Source organism: Macaca thibetana, chromosome 16, assembly GCF_024542745.1.
Source record: "Macaca thibetana thibetana isolate TM-01 chromosome 16, ASM2454274v1, whole genome shotgun sequence".
Lineage (NCBI taxonomy): Eukaryota > Metazoa > Chordata > Mammalia > Primates > Cercopithecidae > Macaca > Macaca thibetana.
The window spans coordinates 26,805,990-26,823,364 of record NC_065593.1 but is presented as its reverse complement, the minus strand read 5'-3'; the positions used below and the strand labels follow the sequence as shown (position 1 = coordinate 26,823,364).

Below are 17,375 nucleotides of genomic sequence, written 5' to 3'. Positions count from 1 at the left end.
AATTACAAGTTTTAATGTTATATACATCTTACCACAATTTTACAACTGTCAGAGAAAGAGACCGAAGATCAATTGGGAAGAAGTTGAAATATGCCAAGGCGTGTAGCAGCTGGGTTGACAGGCTTTCGGGAGATGGGGAATTTGTTTTTTTCCCGCTTCTTCATACTTTTATGAACTTTCCAAAGTTCCTCCCAAAAGCGGGAGTCGACTTTTAGACTGAGAAAAGGAACGTAAAAGTAGAACGGCTGGGGAAAGGGATTCGAGCCACAGGGGAAGAGGAGAGGCTGCGGGCAGCCGGGGGGCGCGAGGGGAGCTGCGGGACCGGCCTCCCTACCCGCGGCAGTGCCGGGCGGCGCCGGGGCCTGGGGGTCAGGCTGGAGCCGGGACTGGAGCCGGGGCCGGGGCAAGCGGCAGAGTCCGAGCCCGCCTCCAGCTCGCGTGCGGCGCGGCGGTACTTGTCGGCCAGGTCCTGCAGTAGCGTGTTCTTCCGCAGCCGAGGCTGCTGCGCGGCGCCCTCCCGGCAGGTGGGGCAGGCCCAGCGGCGCCCGGCGCCGCGCGCGCCCCACAGGCCCTCCAGGCAGTGGCGGCAGAAGCTGTGGCCGCAGGGCAGCGTGGCGGGCCAGTCCAGCAGCTCCTGGCAGATGATGCAGCCCAGGTCGTCCTCGGCTAGCCATACGGGGATGGCGGAGCCCGGGCCCTTGCCCAAGCCCGCCATGGCGACCAGGCGGCCGGGGCGCAGATGTCAGGGTTGAGCCGAGTCCGCCCGCGACCGCGTCTCCTCAGGCTCCTCCCTCGCCCTGCCTCTTCCCCTTTCCCTCCTCCTCTTCTCAGCAGCCTTTTCCCCTCCTTCCTTGGGGCCACCCAGTCTCCTTCCTCCAGTCCTGCTGAAAGCGGACTTAGAGCCTCCACTGCCCAGCTCGAAAGGCAGAGCTGATCTTAAGTGGCGGCCTCTTGCCCTGGGAAACCAACTTGCCGCGAGCCACTAGGAACCCGCGGATGTCTCCAAGATTCCCTTTAGCTGGATGTCCCCCCATTAAGATGCAGCACCGTTGGACGTCTTCTAACGTTGGCTAATAAATAAATAAATAAACAACAAAAAGATGCAACACCGACAACTCTTGGGAGGAGAGGACTGCATTTAGGAGCTCATTTATGAGAATGAGCCCACGAGGCGTCATTCAGCTCCTCTAACAAGTAGCAGGGGATTAAAGATCACCGATGCACAGCCACAGGGAGCGTCTTCAAAAATGTTGATGTTCGGGCCCCGCTCGCAGGGAGTCTGATTTCATTGTCTTGGGTGGAGCACGGATATTTTATAAAACCTCCCTCAGGTGATTCTGACGTGCATTCAAGGTTGAGGGAGCGACCCCTGGACTTTTAAACTCGCGGTTATAATGCGCGCTGTGTCCTTACTGCCCTCTGCGGGATGTAAGAGCATTCCCCAATAGACACGCGGACAAAATACTAGAAAGTGTTTTCCTGATATGGCACGCCTGGCACTTGTGGGGCTTGCGTTCTCTCCCAACTCATTCACTTCGCATCCCAGTCCTAAGCGCATTGCAACCAGAAAATGTTAGAGCTAAAAGAGCACCACGTCCTCCCGGATGACCTAAAGAGGTTAAAAAAAAAAAAAAAAAAAAAAATTTCCAGGCTCTCATGGTAACAATGAAGCGTCAGAGACTAAAACCCACAATTCCCCATCTGTTGAAATGAACTAACAATGTCTCATGCTTTACTTTATCCTTCCTTTCTCGCCTGGGCTCAAAGTAGGTATCAGATAATACAAGTTTGTAGCTGACCTTTGGATCACTTGAGGTCAGGAGTTCAAGACCAGCCTGGCCAACATGGTGAACCCCCATCTCTACTAAAAATACAAAAAAAAAAAAAAAAAAAAAAAAAAAAAAAAAAACACACAGAAAAAACAGAAAGAAAGCAAGCCAGGCGTCGTGGCGCATGCCTGTAATCCCAGCTACTCGGGAGGCTGAGGCAGGATAATCACTTGAACCTGGGAGGCAGAGGTTTCAGTAAGCCAAGATTGCGCCACTGCATCCCCAGCCTGGGCGACATAGGGAGACTCTGTCTCACAAAAAAAAAAAAAAAAAAAAAGAAAGAAAGAAAAAAAAATAGAAGAAGTGTTTGTGGTTATTTTCAATACCGGAAGTGTCATGGAGTAGGCAGCACTGCTCATCAACGATTCCAGTGCTTTCCCTTTCTGGGGACATGGTAGGACTGGCACTTCCCTGACCCACTTGAAACACACAGAGGTAATAACGTGTTACTTCCCACCAGCTTTAAAGGCGACTGAGCCAGCCATTGTATCGCTTTCTGCCAGCTGCCCCAACTATGGAGATGAAACCATCATCCAGTGACCCGGGTCACTGATTGGCTAAGATGAGCAGACTCCTTGCGGACGCACCCTAGGATACATAGTAAGGGGAGAAGAAAACTAGGATGTATTCAGGTTACTGAGATTTAATGGGCGTGTGCTGCTGCAGCATAACCTAGCCTGTCCTGACCTGGATCTTGTTCCAGAGTCTCCGCATTGAAGTAACATTGTAGCTTCTAAGAGCCTCTCTTTTTTTTTCTGTAAAACGGGCATGATACTAAACAATTAAACATGCTCAGATCTTCCAACTTAAAAAATAAAATCACTGGTGGGGCGTGGTGGCTCATGCCTGTAATCCCAGCACTTTGGGAGGCTGAGGCAGGTGGATTGCCTGAGCTCAGGAGTTCGAGACCTGCCTGAACAACATGGTAAAACCCTGTCTCTACAAAAAAATATATATATACAAAAATTACCCAGACATGGTGGTGCAGGCCTGTGGTCCCAGCTACTCAGGGGACTGAGGTGGGAGGATTGCTTGAGCTGGGGAGGTGGAGGCTGTAGTGAGCCATGAGAGCTCAGGAGGTCAAGACTGTGGTTAGCTGTGATCGCACCACTTCACTCCAGCCTGAGGAAGGAGCTAGACATAGTCTCAAAAAAATAAAAATTAAAACATAAAATAAAATCACCTTTCACCTAAGCCTCCCTGGAGCCAGCTCTCCTCTTTTCCATTTCACAGCCAAGTTCCTGTAAAGAATGGGTTAACCGGTAGTTTTCAAACTTTTTTTCTTGGACACTCCCTAAAAGTTTTATGCAAAATCATGTAATGGTTATAAGAAAGGGGGAAGGGGCAGAGTGGTCAGCTCTGGTAGTAAAAATATATTAGCAAATTTTACACCAGATTTTTTTTTTTTTTTTTTTTTTTTTTTTTTTTTTTTTTTTGAGATGGAGTCTCACTTTGTTGCCCAGGCTGGAGTGGAGTGGAGTGGCGCAATCTTGTCTCACTGCAACCTCCACCACACAGGTTCAAACCATTCTCCTGCCTCAGCCTCCGGAGTAGCTGGGATTACAGGCACTCACCACCATGCCCGGCTAATTTTGTATTTTTAGTAGAGATGGGGTTTCCCCATGTTGATGGGGTTTCTCCATGTTGGCCAGGCTTGTCTCGAACTCCTGACCTCAGGTGGTCCACGCACCTCATCCTCCCAAGTACTAGGATTACAGGCGTGAGCCATCGCACCCAGCCTACATCAGAAATTTTGTCATTTTTGGCCGGGTGCGGTGGCTCACGCCTGTAATCACAGGACTTTGGGAGGCCGAGGCAGGTAGATCATGAGGTCAGGAGTTCTAAAAATACAAAAAAAAAAAAAAAAAAAAATTAGCTGGGCATGGTTGCGGGCACCTGTAATCTCAGCTATTTAGGAGGCTGAGGCAGGAGAATCGTTTGAACCCGGGAGCCGGAAGTTGCCATGAGCCGAGATGGCACCAATACACTCCAACCTGGGCAACAGGGCGAGACTCTGTCTCAAAAAAAACACAAAGAAATGTTGTCATTCTTTTATCTTTCTGAACTTGTATTTCCATTCCATTTTCTCCACAGAATTACATTCCAAAGCAATATATTTCATGCATGAAAGTGTTTTTATCACTTCTCTGCAACAAAAGTATGTATATGTATTAAACTTCTAATTCTTTTTAACTTCCTGTGACAAAAAGCCTCTCGTTAAATTTTTTCCCCTGGATTGAATTATCAATATAATTACTATTAGCAGTCAAACAAAAGAAAACTATGCTGCAATTTATAAAAATAACTTTTTTTTTTTTTTTTTTTTGAGACGGAGTCTCGCTCTGTCGCCCACGCTGGAGTGCAGTGGCCAGATCTCAGCTCACTGCAAGCTCCGCCTCGCGGGTTTACGCCATTCTCCTGCCTCAGCCTCCCGAGTAGCTGGGACTACAGGCGCCCACCACCTCGCCCGGCTAGTTTTTTGCATTTTTTAGTAGAGACGGGGTTTCACCGTGTTAGCCAGGATGGTCTCGATCTCCTGACCCAGTGATCCGCCTCTCTCGGCCTCCCAAAGTGCTGGGATTACAGGCTTGAGCCACCGCGCCCGGCTATAAATAACTTTTAAAGAGAGTAAACATTTTATTGGAATGATAGCTATTAATAAGACAGATGGGCTCGTTTCTTTCAAAAATGCATTTATGCCCAGGCACGGTGGCTCAAATCTGTAATCCCAACACTTTGAGAGGCCAAGGCGAGCGGATCACTTGAGGTCAGCAGTTTGAAACCAGCCTGGCCAACCTGGTGAAACCCTGCCTCTACCAAAAAATACAAAAATTAGCTGGGCATGGTGGCCTGAGGTCCCAGCTACTCCGGAGGCTGAGGCAGGAGAATGGCTGGAACCCAGGAGATGGAGGTTGTAGTAAGCTGAGATGGCACCATTGCACTCCAGTCTGGGCGACAGAGCAAGACTCTGTCAAAAAAAAGCATTTATCTGGGAATGAACATTATTTAATGATAGAATTAGACAAGGTTTCGCAATAAATTCTATTTCCTTTATGTTTTTATGAGTGTGCTGAGAAACTTTGTTCACATGTAAAAATAGATGACAAAATTGTCACTCATTTTCATATTTTTTGAGATATCTGCAAAAAAGTCACATAGTGATAATCTCTCAACTGACAACTTGATTTGATTTTTCTTTAATTTTTTGTTTAAAGCAAGAATTTGAAACACTTGTGTTACAAAAGTCATTAGAAGTATTCCCTTTCTCATTTTCTGGGTGGTGTTGTAACGTGGCTGACTCCATCTTGCTGCTAGCCTCACAGGCTGGCTGTCTTTGCTCATTCTTAGGGTAGGCCATGCTAACCGTGGAAGGAATTTAGTTTACAGTTTAACTTAGAAGTCAGGATGATAATAGTCCCTCCCTAAAACTAATCCTCTCCTTATTGAGGGGGCTGAAACCACCTTTGTAAAACTATTGAGAGGCCACAAAATTAAGTTTATGGGAGGGGCCTGAATTCTGCTGACATGTTGACATAATTTCTATAATCCCTGACATTCAGGAGTTATGTAGCCAGAAGTCACAAGATTTGTGGCTTCTTCCATTGCCCCTATAGATAACATCACTATTGTAGAATCTAAGATTGGTCATTGGAGATGTTTTCCAGACTTACATCACCAGGACTGGTGGCTTGTGACTCAGTTGGCCCTGCAGCCTCACCCAGAGGTGGACTCAGTTCATGAGGACTATTCTCCACATCCCTAATGACTGCATCCCCAGTCAATCAGCAGCATCCATCCCCTAGTCCCCTGCCCACCAAACTGAAAAACCATGACCTCCAGCCTTTGGGGAGACTGATAACTCCACTTCTCCCACAAGGCCAACCTCACCTTAATGTTAATTAAACTCTTTCTTTACTGTTCTGCCTGTGCAGTGGGCAGGAAGAACCCGTTGGGTGCTTACAATATGCCAAAAAGACTGCCAAGGTTTAGCAAATGACTATCAATTAAAAGTAATTACACTTTAACTTAAGAGACACTGTGTTTACTGATATACTCAGAAAGGACTGGGAAAATTAGAATATTGTTTATTTTAATACATCATTGTCAATCTAATATTTTTTGGAAAGGTGTTTGTTTTTTTGTTTTTTTTTTTGAGACGGAGTCTCGCTCTGTCGCCCACGCTGGAGTGCAGTGGCCGGATCTCAGCTCACTGCAAGCTCCGCCTCCCGGGTTTACGCCATTCTCCTGCCTCAGCCTCCCGAGTAGCTGGGACTACAGGCGCCCACCACCTCGCCCGGCTAGTTTTTTGCATTTTTTAGTAGAGACGGGGTTTCACCGTGTTAGCCAGGATGGTCTCAATCTCCTGACCTCGTGATCCACCCGTCTCGGCCTCCCAAAGTGCTGGGATTACAGGCTTGAGCCACCGCGCCCGGCCTGGAAAGGTGTTTTTATGTTATGTATTTGAAATATATATACACACATACATATATGTATACGTATATATATGTATTTTTTTGTTTTGTTTTGTTGGGTTTTTTTTTTTTTGTTTTTTGAGACAGGGTATCTGTTGCCCAGGCTGGAGTGCAGTGGTGTGATCTCTGATTACTGCAGCCTGGAGCTCCCAGGCTCAAGCCATCACTTCAGTCCCACAAATAGCTGGGACTACAAGCATATGCCACCATGCCCTGTTATTGTTTTTTTTTTGAGACGGAGTTTCGCTCTTGTTGCCCAGGCTGTAGTGCAACAGTGCGATCTCTGGCTCACCGCAACCTCCGCCTCCTGGGTTCAAGCAAGTCTCCTGCCTCAGCCTCCTGAGCAGCTGGGATTACAGGCATGTGCCACCATACCCGGCTAATTTTGTATTTTTAGTAGAGACAGGGTTTCTCCATGTTGGTAAGCGTGGTCTTGAACTCCCAACCTCAGGTGATCCGCCCGCCTCGGCCTCCCAAAGTGCTGGGATTACAGGCGTGAGCCACCGCGCCTGGCTCTGTTATTGTATTTTTTTTGTAAAGGCCAGGTTTTACCATGTTGCCCAGGCTGATCTCAAACTCCATACTCAAGCAATTCTCCCACCTTGGCCTCCCAAAGGGCTGGGATTACAGGCTTGAGTCACCATGCCTAGCCCTGAAATTTTTCTATTCAAGTACATGTGTTAACACCCATCCCTGTGACACTAGGTTCCAATGCTAAATTAGATTAAAAAATTCAGAGCCAGGGGCAATGCCTCACACCTGTAATCCCAGCATTTTGGGAGGCTGAAGCGGACAGATCACCTGAGGCCAGGAGTTTAAGACCAGCCTGGCCAACATAGTGAAACCTCATCTCTACTAAAAACAGAAAAATTAGCCGGGCATGGTGGCACACACCTGTAATCCCAGCTACTTGGGAGGCTGAGGCAGGAGAACTGCTTGAACCTGGGAAGTGGAGGTTGCAGTGAGCCAAGACTGCACCACTGTACTCGAACCTGGGTGACAAAGCAAGACTCTGTCTAAAAAAAAATAAAATAAAAAAAAATAAGAAATGATGAGGCGCTTGAGTTTGTGTGCTAGATGAAATAAGGCACACTGCCATTAACATGTGTTTGTTTGTTTGTTTGTTTGTTTTGAGACAGTCTTGCTCTGTTGCCCAGGCTGGAGTGCACTGGCACAATCTTGGCTCACTGCAAACTCTGCCTCTTGGGCTTAAGCGGTCTTGTGCCTCAACTTTCCAAAGTGCTGGGATTACAGGCGTGGACCACCACACTCAGCCTAACATGTCCTATCAGTTTGTTTTCTCTGTTTTTACTAAATATTTTCAGGGACAAAGCACTTTTTGTCAAGGGACAGAAGAGATCATTAACCTTCCATCATTCTTTCTTCCACGCCACATCATAATAAATGAATTCAAACGCCCAAACATAAGCCGAAACACCACTTAAAACAATTTTTTTTGTAGAGACGATCTTGAATGCTATGCTGTCCAGGCTGGCCTCAAACTCCTGGCCTCAAGCGATCCTCCTTTCGTGGCCTACAAAGTGCTGGGATTATAGATGTGAACCATCACATCTGGCCTCACCCCATTTTTTTCTCACACCATTATTAATGCCAAACTTTTTTTTTTTTTTTTTTTTTTTTTTTTTTTTTGAGACAGAGTCTCGTTCTGCCGCCCAGGCTGGAGTGCAGTGGCGTGATCTTGGCTCACTGCAAGCTCCGCCTCCCGGGTTCACGCCATTCTCCTGCCTCAGCCTCCCGAGTAGCTGGGACTACAGGCGCCCGCCACCTCGCCCAGCTAGTTTTTTTTGTATTTTTTTAGTAGAGACGGGGTTTCACTGTGTCAGCCAGGATGGTCTCGATCTCCTGACCTCGTGATCCGCCCGTCTCGGCCTCCCAAAGTGCTGGGATTACAGGCTTGAGCCACCGCGCCCGGCCTAATGCCAAACTTTGTCAGCAACAAAAGTCAGCAAAAAACAAAGAAAGTCATAAACCCTAACCTTAATGCCTTGATTAAAGAAGCCTTCACTGACACTGTTACAGAATGAAAAACTATGGACTGGGAGAAAATATTTCCAAATCCATGTCTGTATTCATAGTATCCAGGATATATGAAGAACTCTCAAAATTCAACAATAGAAAAAACAAACCATCCAATTCTTTTTTTTTTTTTTTTTTTTTTGAGACAGAGTCTCTCTGTGTCACCCAGGCTGAAGTGCAGTGGTGCGATCTCGGCTCACTGTAAGCTCTGCCTCTCAGGTTCATGCCATTCTCCTGCCTCAGCCTCCCGAGTAGCTGAAACTACAGGCGCACACCACTACGCCCGGCTAATTTTTTGCATTCTTAGTAGAGACGGTGTTTCATCATGTTAGCCAGGATGGTCTCAATCTCCTGACCTCATGATCCTCCCGCCTCAGCCTCCCAAAGTGCTGGGATTACAGGCATAAGCCACTGCGCCTGACTCAAACCACCCAATTTTTTAAAAAGGCAAGCAGGGCACTGTGTCACACGCCCGTAGTTCCAGCTATTCAGGAGGCTGAGGCAGAAGGATCTGTTGAGGCGAGGGGTCTGTGGATGTAGTGTGCCATGATCACATCTGTGAATAGCCACTGTGCTCCAACCTGGGCAACATAGTGAGACCAGATCTCAAAAAAAGAAAAAAAAAAGTTAGAGAATTGAATGGTCACTTCATCAAAGAAGATATAAGATTGGCCAATAAGCACATAATAGGTCTTCGAGATTATCAGTCACTAGGGAAATGCATATTAGAACCATAATAAAATACCACTCCATACCTATCAGAACAGTTAAAATAAAAAATGCTGACAACACCAACTGTTGGTGATAGAGTAACTGGAACTCTCATACATTGCTAGTGAAATGTAAAGTAGTACAGCCACCAGGAACGTTTGTAATAAAATTAAGCATGTATCTAACCAAATGTTGATACCTATTGTGATATCTCGGTTCTTTTTTTTTTTTTTTTTTTTTTTTTTTTTTTTTTTTTTTGAGACAGAGTCTCGTTCTGTTGCCCAGGCTGGAGTGCAATGGCCGGATCTCAGCTCACTGCAAGCTCCGCCTCCCGGGTTTACACCATTCTCCTGCCTCAGCCTCCCAAGTAGCTGGGACTACAGGCACCCGCCACCTCGCCCGGCTAGTTTTCTGCATTTTTTTTAGTAGAGACGGGGTTTTACCGTGTTAGCCAGGATGGTCTCGATCTCCTGACCTCGTGATCCACCCGTCTCGGCCTCCCAAAGTGCTGGGATTACAGGCTTGAGCCACCACGCCCAGCCTTAGATACCTCGGTTCTTATCTTCTTAGTTTAAAATAATTTAGACCAGACACGGTGGCTCATGCCTGTAATCCCAGCACTTTGGGAGGCCGAGGCGGGCGGATCACGAGGTCAGGAGATCAAGACCATCCTGGCTAACACGGTGAAACCTCATCTCTACTAAAAATACAATAAATTAGCCGGGCATGGTGGCGGGCGCCTGTAGTCCCAGCTACACAGGGGGCTGAGGCAGAAGAATGGCATGAACCCAGGAGGTGGAGCTTGCAGTGAGCTGAGATTGTGCCACTGCATTCCAGCCTGGGTGACAGAGCGAGACTAGACTCTGTCTCAAAAAAAAAAAAAAAGAAAAGAAAAAGAAAAAGAATTTAAACAAGAGACACACAGCAAAAGAAGTGCAGCATAGGCCGGGCGCAGTGGCTCATGCCTGTAATCCCAGCACTTTGGGAGGCCAAGGCGGGCGGATCATGAGGTCAGGAGTTCAAGATCATCCTGGCCAATGTGGTGAAACCCCGTCTCTACTAAAAACACAAAAAATTAGCTGGACATGGTGGTGGGCGCCTGTAGTCCCAGCTACTTGGGAGGCTGAGGCAGGAGAATGGCATGAACCTCGGGGGAAAAAAAAAGTGCAGCATAGAGTAAGAGTAATTTACTGTAAAGGAGAAAGAGTGTTTTGAAAGTTAAGGGCAGAATGGACAGCACACTGAGAGAGAGAGGATTCAGGGCAGGCTGCTTGTTTAAGGATGAGACAGCAAAAACTGGCACTAAGGACACTCCCTTTATGGGAGTCTTACGTGATTATTCCTAAGGAAGTGGAAAGAGGCGTAAGCATGTTCTGGGTGGTCTTCTGGGTGCACATGCACAGTAGTTTACACGCTTGTCCGTACATCACATGTTTCATTACCATCTTAAATGTCCACCTGGGGGTGTATTTTTTACGATTAAAATGAGCAAAGGGTCAGTTTGAGACCAGGTAAAATCAAAGTGTGCATGCTCTCAGGGCCGAGCGCGGTGGCTCACACCTGTAATTCCAGCACTTTGGGAGGCCGAGGTGGGTGGATCACGCAAGGTCAAGAGTTTGAGACCAGCCCAGCCAACGTGATGAAACACCGTCTCTACTAAAAATACAAAAATTATCTGGACATGGTGGTGTGCGCCTGTGGACCCAGCTACCCAGGAGGCTGAGGCAGAAGAATTGCTTGAACCTGGGAGGCAGAGGTTGCAGTGAGCCGCACTCCAGTCTGGGTGACAGAGCAAGACTCCATCTCAGAAAAAGAAAAGAAAAGAAACACACAAAAAAAACCCCAAAGTGTGCATGCTGTCTACATGAGAAATTCCCTACTGCAGATAGCTTTGTTTGAATAAGCTCAATTACATTGCGAATGCTGAGGCTTATTGCATTGACTGAATAGTCACCACAATTGCTATGTCCCAAGAACAAGGTTACTTCCTTGACTACCTACCCCACATCAATATGAACCAGAAGTCCCATACCTGGAGACTGTGGTATGTATGAATAATTTGTTCCTTTTTAGTGCTAAGCAGCATTCCACTGGATAAACAAGCTATAGTACATTCATACAGTGGAATACTACTTAGCAATAAGGAAAGATGTATTGACACATGCAGTGACTTGGATGAATCTCAAAGGTATCATGTGCTGTGAAAGAATCCAGTCTTTAAAAATTACATATTAAATGATTCCATGTATATGGAATTTTCGAAAATACAGTCTATAATGATGAACAGATCAATGGTTGCCACGGGGCAGGGGAAGGGTGTGGCTATAAGGGAGTTTTTGGGTGTGAAATAAACTGGTCTTTGCTGAAGCAGGGTCTCACTTTGTCACCCAGGCTGGAGTGCAGTGGTGAGACCATAGCTCACTGCAGCCTTGAATTCCCAGGCTTAAGTGGGAGTTCAGCCTCTTGAGTAGCTGGGACTACAGGCACATGCCACCATGCCTGGCTATTTTTATTTTCTATTTTTTTGAGACAGAGTCTCGTTCTGTCGCCAGGCTGGAGTGCAGTGGTGCAATCTCGTCTCACTGCAACCTCCGCCTCCTGGGTTCAAGTGATTCTCCTCCCTCAGCTTCCTGAGTAGCTGGGACTACAGGCATGCACCACCACGCTCAGCTAATTTTTGTATTTTTAGTAGAGATGGGGTTTCACCATGTTGGCCAGGATAGTCTTGATTTCCTGACCTCGTGATCGCCACCGCACCTGGCCTTTTTTTGTTTTTTGTAGAGACAGGATCTCATTACATTACATTGCCCAGGCTGGTCTTAGCCTCAAGTGATCCTCCTGCCTTGGCCTCCCAAAGTGTTGGGATTACAGGTGTGAGCCACCGCGTCTGGCCTGTTCTTTACTCTGTGGTGGTGATTATATGGATCCATATATATGTTAAAACACAGAACAGTACAAAGAAAGAGAAACTCGCCGGGCGCGGTGGCTCAAGCCTGTAATCCCAGCACTTTGGGAGGTCGAGACGGGCGGATCACGAGGTCAAGAGATCGAGACCATCCTGGCTAACCCGGTGAAACCCCGTCTCTACTAAAAAATACAAAAAAAACTAGCCGGGCGAGGCGGCGGACGCCTGTAGTCCCAGCTACTTGGGAGGCTGAGGCAGGAGAATGGCGTGAACCCGGGAGGCGGAGCTTGCAGTGAGCTGAGATCCGGCCACTGCACTCCAGCCTGGGCGACAGAGCGAGACTCCGTCAAAAAAAAAAAAAAAAAAAAAAAAAAAAGAAAGAGAAACTCAACTTCACTATATAACTTAAAAATAAAAATTTAAAAAGAAGGCTTAATTGTCATTAATATTTCAAATTACTTATTTACTTGACATGCCAGATATTTTTACGTCCTAATGTGATTTGAGATGGGTGAGAAGTATGCCTTTTTCTTCTAAATAGTTGAAGAATGTGTAGGAAAGCAATGGGAAAGGAGAACTGGTATGATGCCTCTGACATGGGCCTACAATTACATATTACTATGGCGTCTGTGAGTTATTGAAATGACCTATCAATTGGTATGTTTCATACTTATACTCTAGATTGCTGTTTTTTAAAAAAAAAAGAATTCAAACCTGATTATGTCCCTCCCCCGTTTACTGCCTTCGTGCTGGAAATCTAAATACCTTAAAATAGTTTATAAAGGCGCGGTGGCTCACGCCTGTAATCCCAACACTTTGGGAGGCTGAGGCGGGCAGATCACCTGAGGCCAGGAGTTCAAGACAAGCCTGGCCAACATGGCAAAACCTCGTCTCTACTGAAAATACAAAAAATTAGCTGAGCATAGTGGTGGGCACCTGTAATCCCAGCTACTCGGGAAGCCGAGGCAGGAGAATTGCTTGAACCTGGGAGGCAGAGGTTGCAGTGAGCCGAGATCGCACCATTGCACGCCAGCCTGGGGGACAAGAGCGAAACTCTGTCTCAAAAAAAAAAAAAAAAAAAAAAAAAGTTTATAAAGTCCTGCATGATCTGCTGCCAGCCACTTCAAAGTCATCTGGGCCGGGCGCGGTGGCTCAAGCCTGTAATCCCAGCACTTTGGGAGGCCGAGGTGGGTGGATCACGAGGTCAGGAGATCGAGACCATCCTGGCTAACACGTGAAACCCCGTCTCTACTAAAAAAATACAAAAATTAGCCGGGAGCGGTGGCGGGCGCCTGTAGTCCCAGCTACTCGGGAGGCTGAGGCAGGAGAATGGCGTGAACCCGGGAGGTGGAGCTTGCAGTGAGCTGAGATCCAGCCACTGCACTCCAGCCTGGGGGACAGAGCGAGACTCCGTCTCAAAAAAAAAAAAAAAAAAAAAAAAAAAAATAGTCATCTGTAACCCCGTCTCTTCTCTCTTTTATTTTATCAGTATAGCTAAGATCCTTTTTATTGACTAAAAAAAAAAAAAACGCTGGGCATGGTGGCTCATACCTGTAATCCTAGCACTTTGGGAGGCTGAGACGGGTGGATCGCTTGAGCCCAGGAGTTTGAGACCAGCCTGGACAACAAGGCGAAACCTTATCTCTACAAAAAATACAAAAATTAGCTGGGCATGGTGGCGCACGCCTAGAGTCCCAGCAACTTGGGAGGCTGAGATAGGAGGATTGCTGGAGCCCAGGAGGTAGAGGCTGTAGTGAGCTGTGATCATGCTGCTGCACTCCAGCCAGGGCAACAGAGCAAGACCCTATCTCAAAAACAAAACAAAACAAAACAAAAACCCAAATAACAACAATAAAAAACCAAAAACTCACTCTGGCTTTGCTTATTTTTTCCTTTGCCGTTTTCTATGTCATTGATTTCTGCTTCTACTTACATTGGGCTTACTTTACCCTTTTTCTGCCTTATCAAAGTGGAAACTTAACTCGGTGCTACCCTATAGAAATATGATGTGGCACCATATTTGTAATTCAAAATTTTCAGTACCAGCCAGATGTGGTGTCTCATGCCTGTAATCCCGGAACTTTGGGAGGCCAAGGCAGGTGGATCACTTGAGGTCAGGAGTTCAAGACCAGCCTAGCAAACATGGTAAAACCCCATTAATTCTAACATCTGAAATATCTTAGAATCAGTCTCTATTCATTGATTTTTCTCTTGAGAATTGTAATGGTTAATTTTTGTGTCAGCTTGACTGGGCCAAGGGATGAGTATATAACCCATTACTTCTGGGTGTATCTGGCAGGGCTTTCTGGAAGAGATTGGCATTTGAATTGGTAGACTGAAGAAGATTGTCCTCACCAATGTGGGTGGGCATCATCTAATCCACTGAAGGTTCAAATAAGTTAAAATGGTGGGGACGCGTGAATTCATTCCTTCTGCTTGAGCTAAGACATCCATGTCTAAAGACTACTTTAGACATTAGCACTCCTGGTTCAGGCTTGGACTGAAACTACACCACCAGTTTTCCTGGGCCTCCACCTTGCAGACAGCAGATTGTGGGACTTCTTAGAGCCAGTGCTTCATGATAAATTTCTTTCTATAGCGCGCTCTCTCTCTCTCTCTCTCATTGGTTCTATTTCTCTGGAGAACACTAATACAAGTGAAGTGTGATTCAAATTTTCTTTTCTTTTTTCTTTTTCTTTCTTTCTTTTTTTTTTTTTTTTTTTTTTTTTTTTTTGACAGAGTCTCACTCTGTCACCCAGGCAACCCGCCAGGCCCCAGCAAGCCTCCCACCTCTGCCTCCTGAGTAGCTGGGATTACAGGTATGCACTGCAGTGCTCGTGCCTGGCTACTTTTTTTTTTTTTTTTTTTTGAGACAGAGTTTCACTCTTGTTGCCCAGGCTGCCATGCAATGGCTATTCACAGGCATGATCCCTCTACTGATCAGCATGGAAGTGCTTCATTTCTGATCTGGGCCAGTTCACCCCTCCTTAGGCAAACTGGTGGTTCCTCACTCCCTGGAGGTCACCATATTGATGCAGAATTTAGCATGGACACCCAATTAGCATAGTGCACTAAAGCCCAGAACTCCTGGACTCAAATGATCCTCCCACCTCACCCTCTCCAGTAGCTGAGATTACAGGCCCGTGCATGCCTGATATCTCTGAGCCTTTACACATGCTTCTTTCTCTGCCTCCTCCCACGCCAACCTAAGTATATTCTACTCATTCTTCAGGATTCAGCAGAGGCATCATCTCTTTTACAGAACTTTTATCTGTCGGGACTGATTCAAGTAATAGAAACTTCCTTGCACTAACAAGCCAAAAAGGGAAAAAGGGATTAAATATAAGAGTATAGAAGTATACTCTTCCTTGAGGAAGAAATCATCCAAAACTAAGCACTCCATTTCGTTGGGACTTTATCTCTTGTGTCTGTTCTTTCCCACCCTTAGAATCCCAGTTTGCCTCTTCAAGTAGCTTTGTTACTGCCTGTCTACCTCTCATTCTTCTCCTCTAGACCATAAGTTCCTTGAGGGCAGGACCGTGCCTTTATTAATTTCCTCATCCCCAGAACTTAGCAGAGTACACCCAACAGAGTTTACAGGTGGTGAAAGAGGAAGACAAGTAAACCGGCCCTTAATGCACAACCCAGCAAGTGTCCTTGAAAATGCACATTTTCGGCCGGGCACGGTGGCTCAAGCCTGTAATCCCAGCACTTTGGGAGGCCGAGACCGGCGGATCACGAGGTCAGGAGATCGAGACCATCCTGGCTAACCCAGTGAAACCCCGTCTCTACTAAAAAATACAAAAAACTAGCCGGGCGAGGCGGCGGGCGCCTGTAGTCCCAGCTACTCGGGAGGCTGAGGCAGGAGAATGGCGTGAACCCGGGAGGCGGAGCTTGCAGTGAGCTGAGATCCGGCCACTGCACTCCAGCCTGGGCAACAGACCGAGACTCCGTCTCAAAAAAAAAAAAAAGAAAATGCACATTTTCAAGGTGCATCCAGAGCCAGAGGAGATAGAGAGGACTCACCTCCCTATCTGGGCAGTCGAGAAGCTTCAGGAAGGACACAGGCTGATGCATTGCTTATCCTTTGATTGGGGGATCCAAAGGGAAGTCCCATAAAATGCATATTTATTTATTTATTTATTTTGAGACAGGGTCTCACTCTGTCACCCAGGCTGAGTGCAGTGGTGCAATCAGGGGTCACAGTAGCCATGACCTCCCTGGCTGAAGTGATCCTCTCACATCAGTGTCCTGAGTAGCTGGGATTACAGGCATGCACTACCATGTCCAGCTAATTTTTTTTTCTTTGTAGAGATGGGATCTCACTATGTTGCCCAGGCTGCTCTTGAACTCTGGGTCTCAATCCTCTTGCCTCAGCCTCCCAAAGGGCTGGGATTATGGGCATAAACCATCACACCCAGCCACAGAGAGTCTCTTAGAGACCCTCCCAGCTCCTTGGGTCTCCATTGAAGCGAAGAGAGAACATCCAGTGTATTTCTGCGTGTTGCTTGAAGACAGAGGAAAGGAACAACAAGTCACAGCGCAGGGGCCTTGGCACTCTGTTTCTCTAACATTTCAGCCATTTGAGATTTCAATCAGTTCCTTTTTTTTTTTTTTTTTTTTTTTTTTGATATGGAGTCTCGCTCTGTCACCCAAGCTGGAGTGCCATGGCACAATCTCGGCTCACTGCAACCTCTGCCTCCCACATTCAAGCGATTCTCCTGCCTCAGCCTCCTGAGTAGCTGGGATTACAGGCACCCACCACCACGCCCAGCTAATTTTTGTGTTTTTAGTAGAAACGGGGTTTCACCATGTTGGTCAGGCTGGTCTTGAACTTCTGACCTCATGATCCGCCTGCGTTGGCCTCCCAAAGTGCTGGGATTACAGGTGTGAGCCACCGCACCGGGCCTCACTCAGTTCCTTTTTTCCATCTTGGGACCTTTGAGCATTCCATTTCCTCTGCTTAGAGTGCTTCCTCACCCTCTTCCTTTAGACTAACCTCTAAGCAGCTTGAAGGTTTCAACTTACATGTCACTTTCGGGAGAGGAAGGAGGCTTCCCTCGCCCCCGAACTAGGCTAAGCCCCATCACCACACAGCCCCACAGCAGCCTGCTCTTCCCCTTTCTGAACACTCACTTCACTGTGCTGCCTGTTAAGAGGCTGCCTTTCCAGCGCTCTGCGATCTGTCACAGCAGGGACCATGTCATCTTTGCCTATTCACAGGGCCTGGCACAGAGCCTGGCACCTGAGAGGTAGTCAGAAATACTTGTTATTACTTTGAATTTCAATAGTTAGTGTAACTTCATTTTAAATAGAAAAATCAAGGCACAGAGGTGGGGAAGTGAATATTCCAGTGGCTTCGGGTTGGTTGCAGGGCCGCACTCAGAGCCTGGGCTGGATCTGCCTCTGCCTCCAATAGCA

The 17,375-nt window shown here is 46.9% G+C and overlaps 2 protein-coding genes across 4 annotated transcripts in view; one reads left to right on the top strand and one right to left on the bottom strand.

The window, feature by feature from the left end:
• The window catches only part of RNF135 (ring finger protein 135), a 32,557-nt gene extending 30,593 nt beyond the window's left edge, over positions 1-1,964 (bottom strand). The window contains exon 1 of one of the 3 annotated variants that reach the window (XM_050763822.1): positions 335-1,964. In XM_050763822.1, coding sequence (XP_050619779.1) covers positions 335-715 — 381 coding nt within the window. In that variant the 5' untranslated portion in view covers positions 716-1,964. The remainder of the gene's footprint in view (positions 1-334) is intronic. The other 2 variants (XM_050763821.1, XM_050763820.1) reach the window with 2 other exon arrangements.
• The window catches only part of COPRS (coordinator of PRMT5 and differentiation stimulator), a 415,601-nt gene that overhangs the window by 19,054 nt on the left and 379,172 nt on the right, over positions 1-17,375 (top strand). The gene's annotated exons all lie outside the window — the stretch shown is intronic.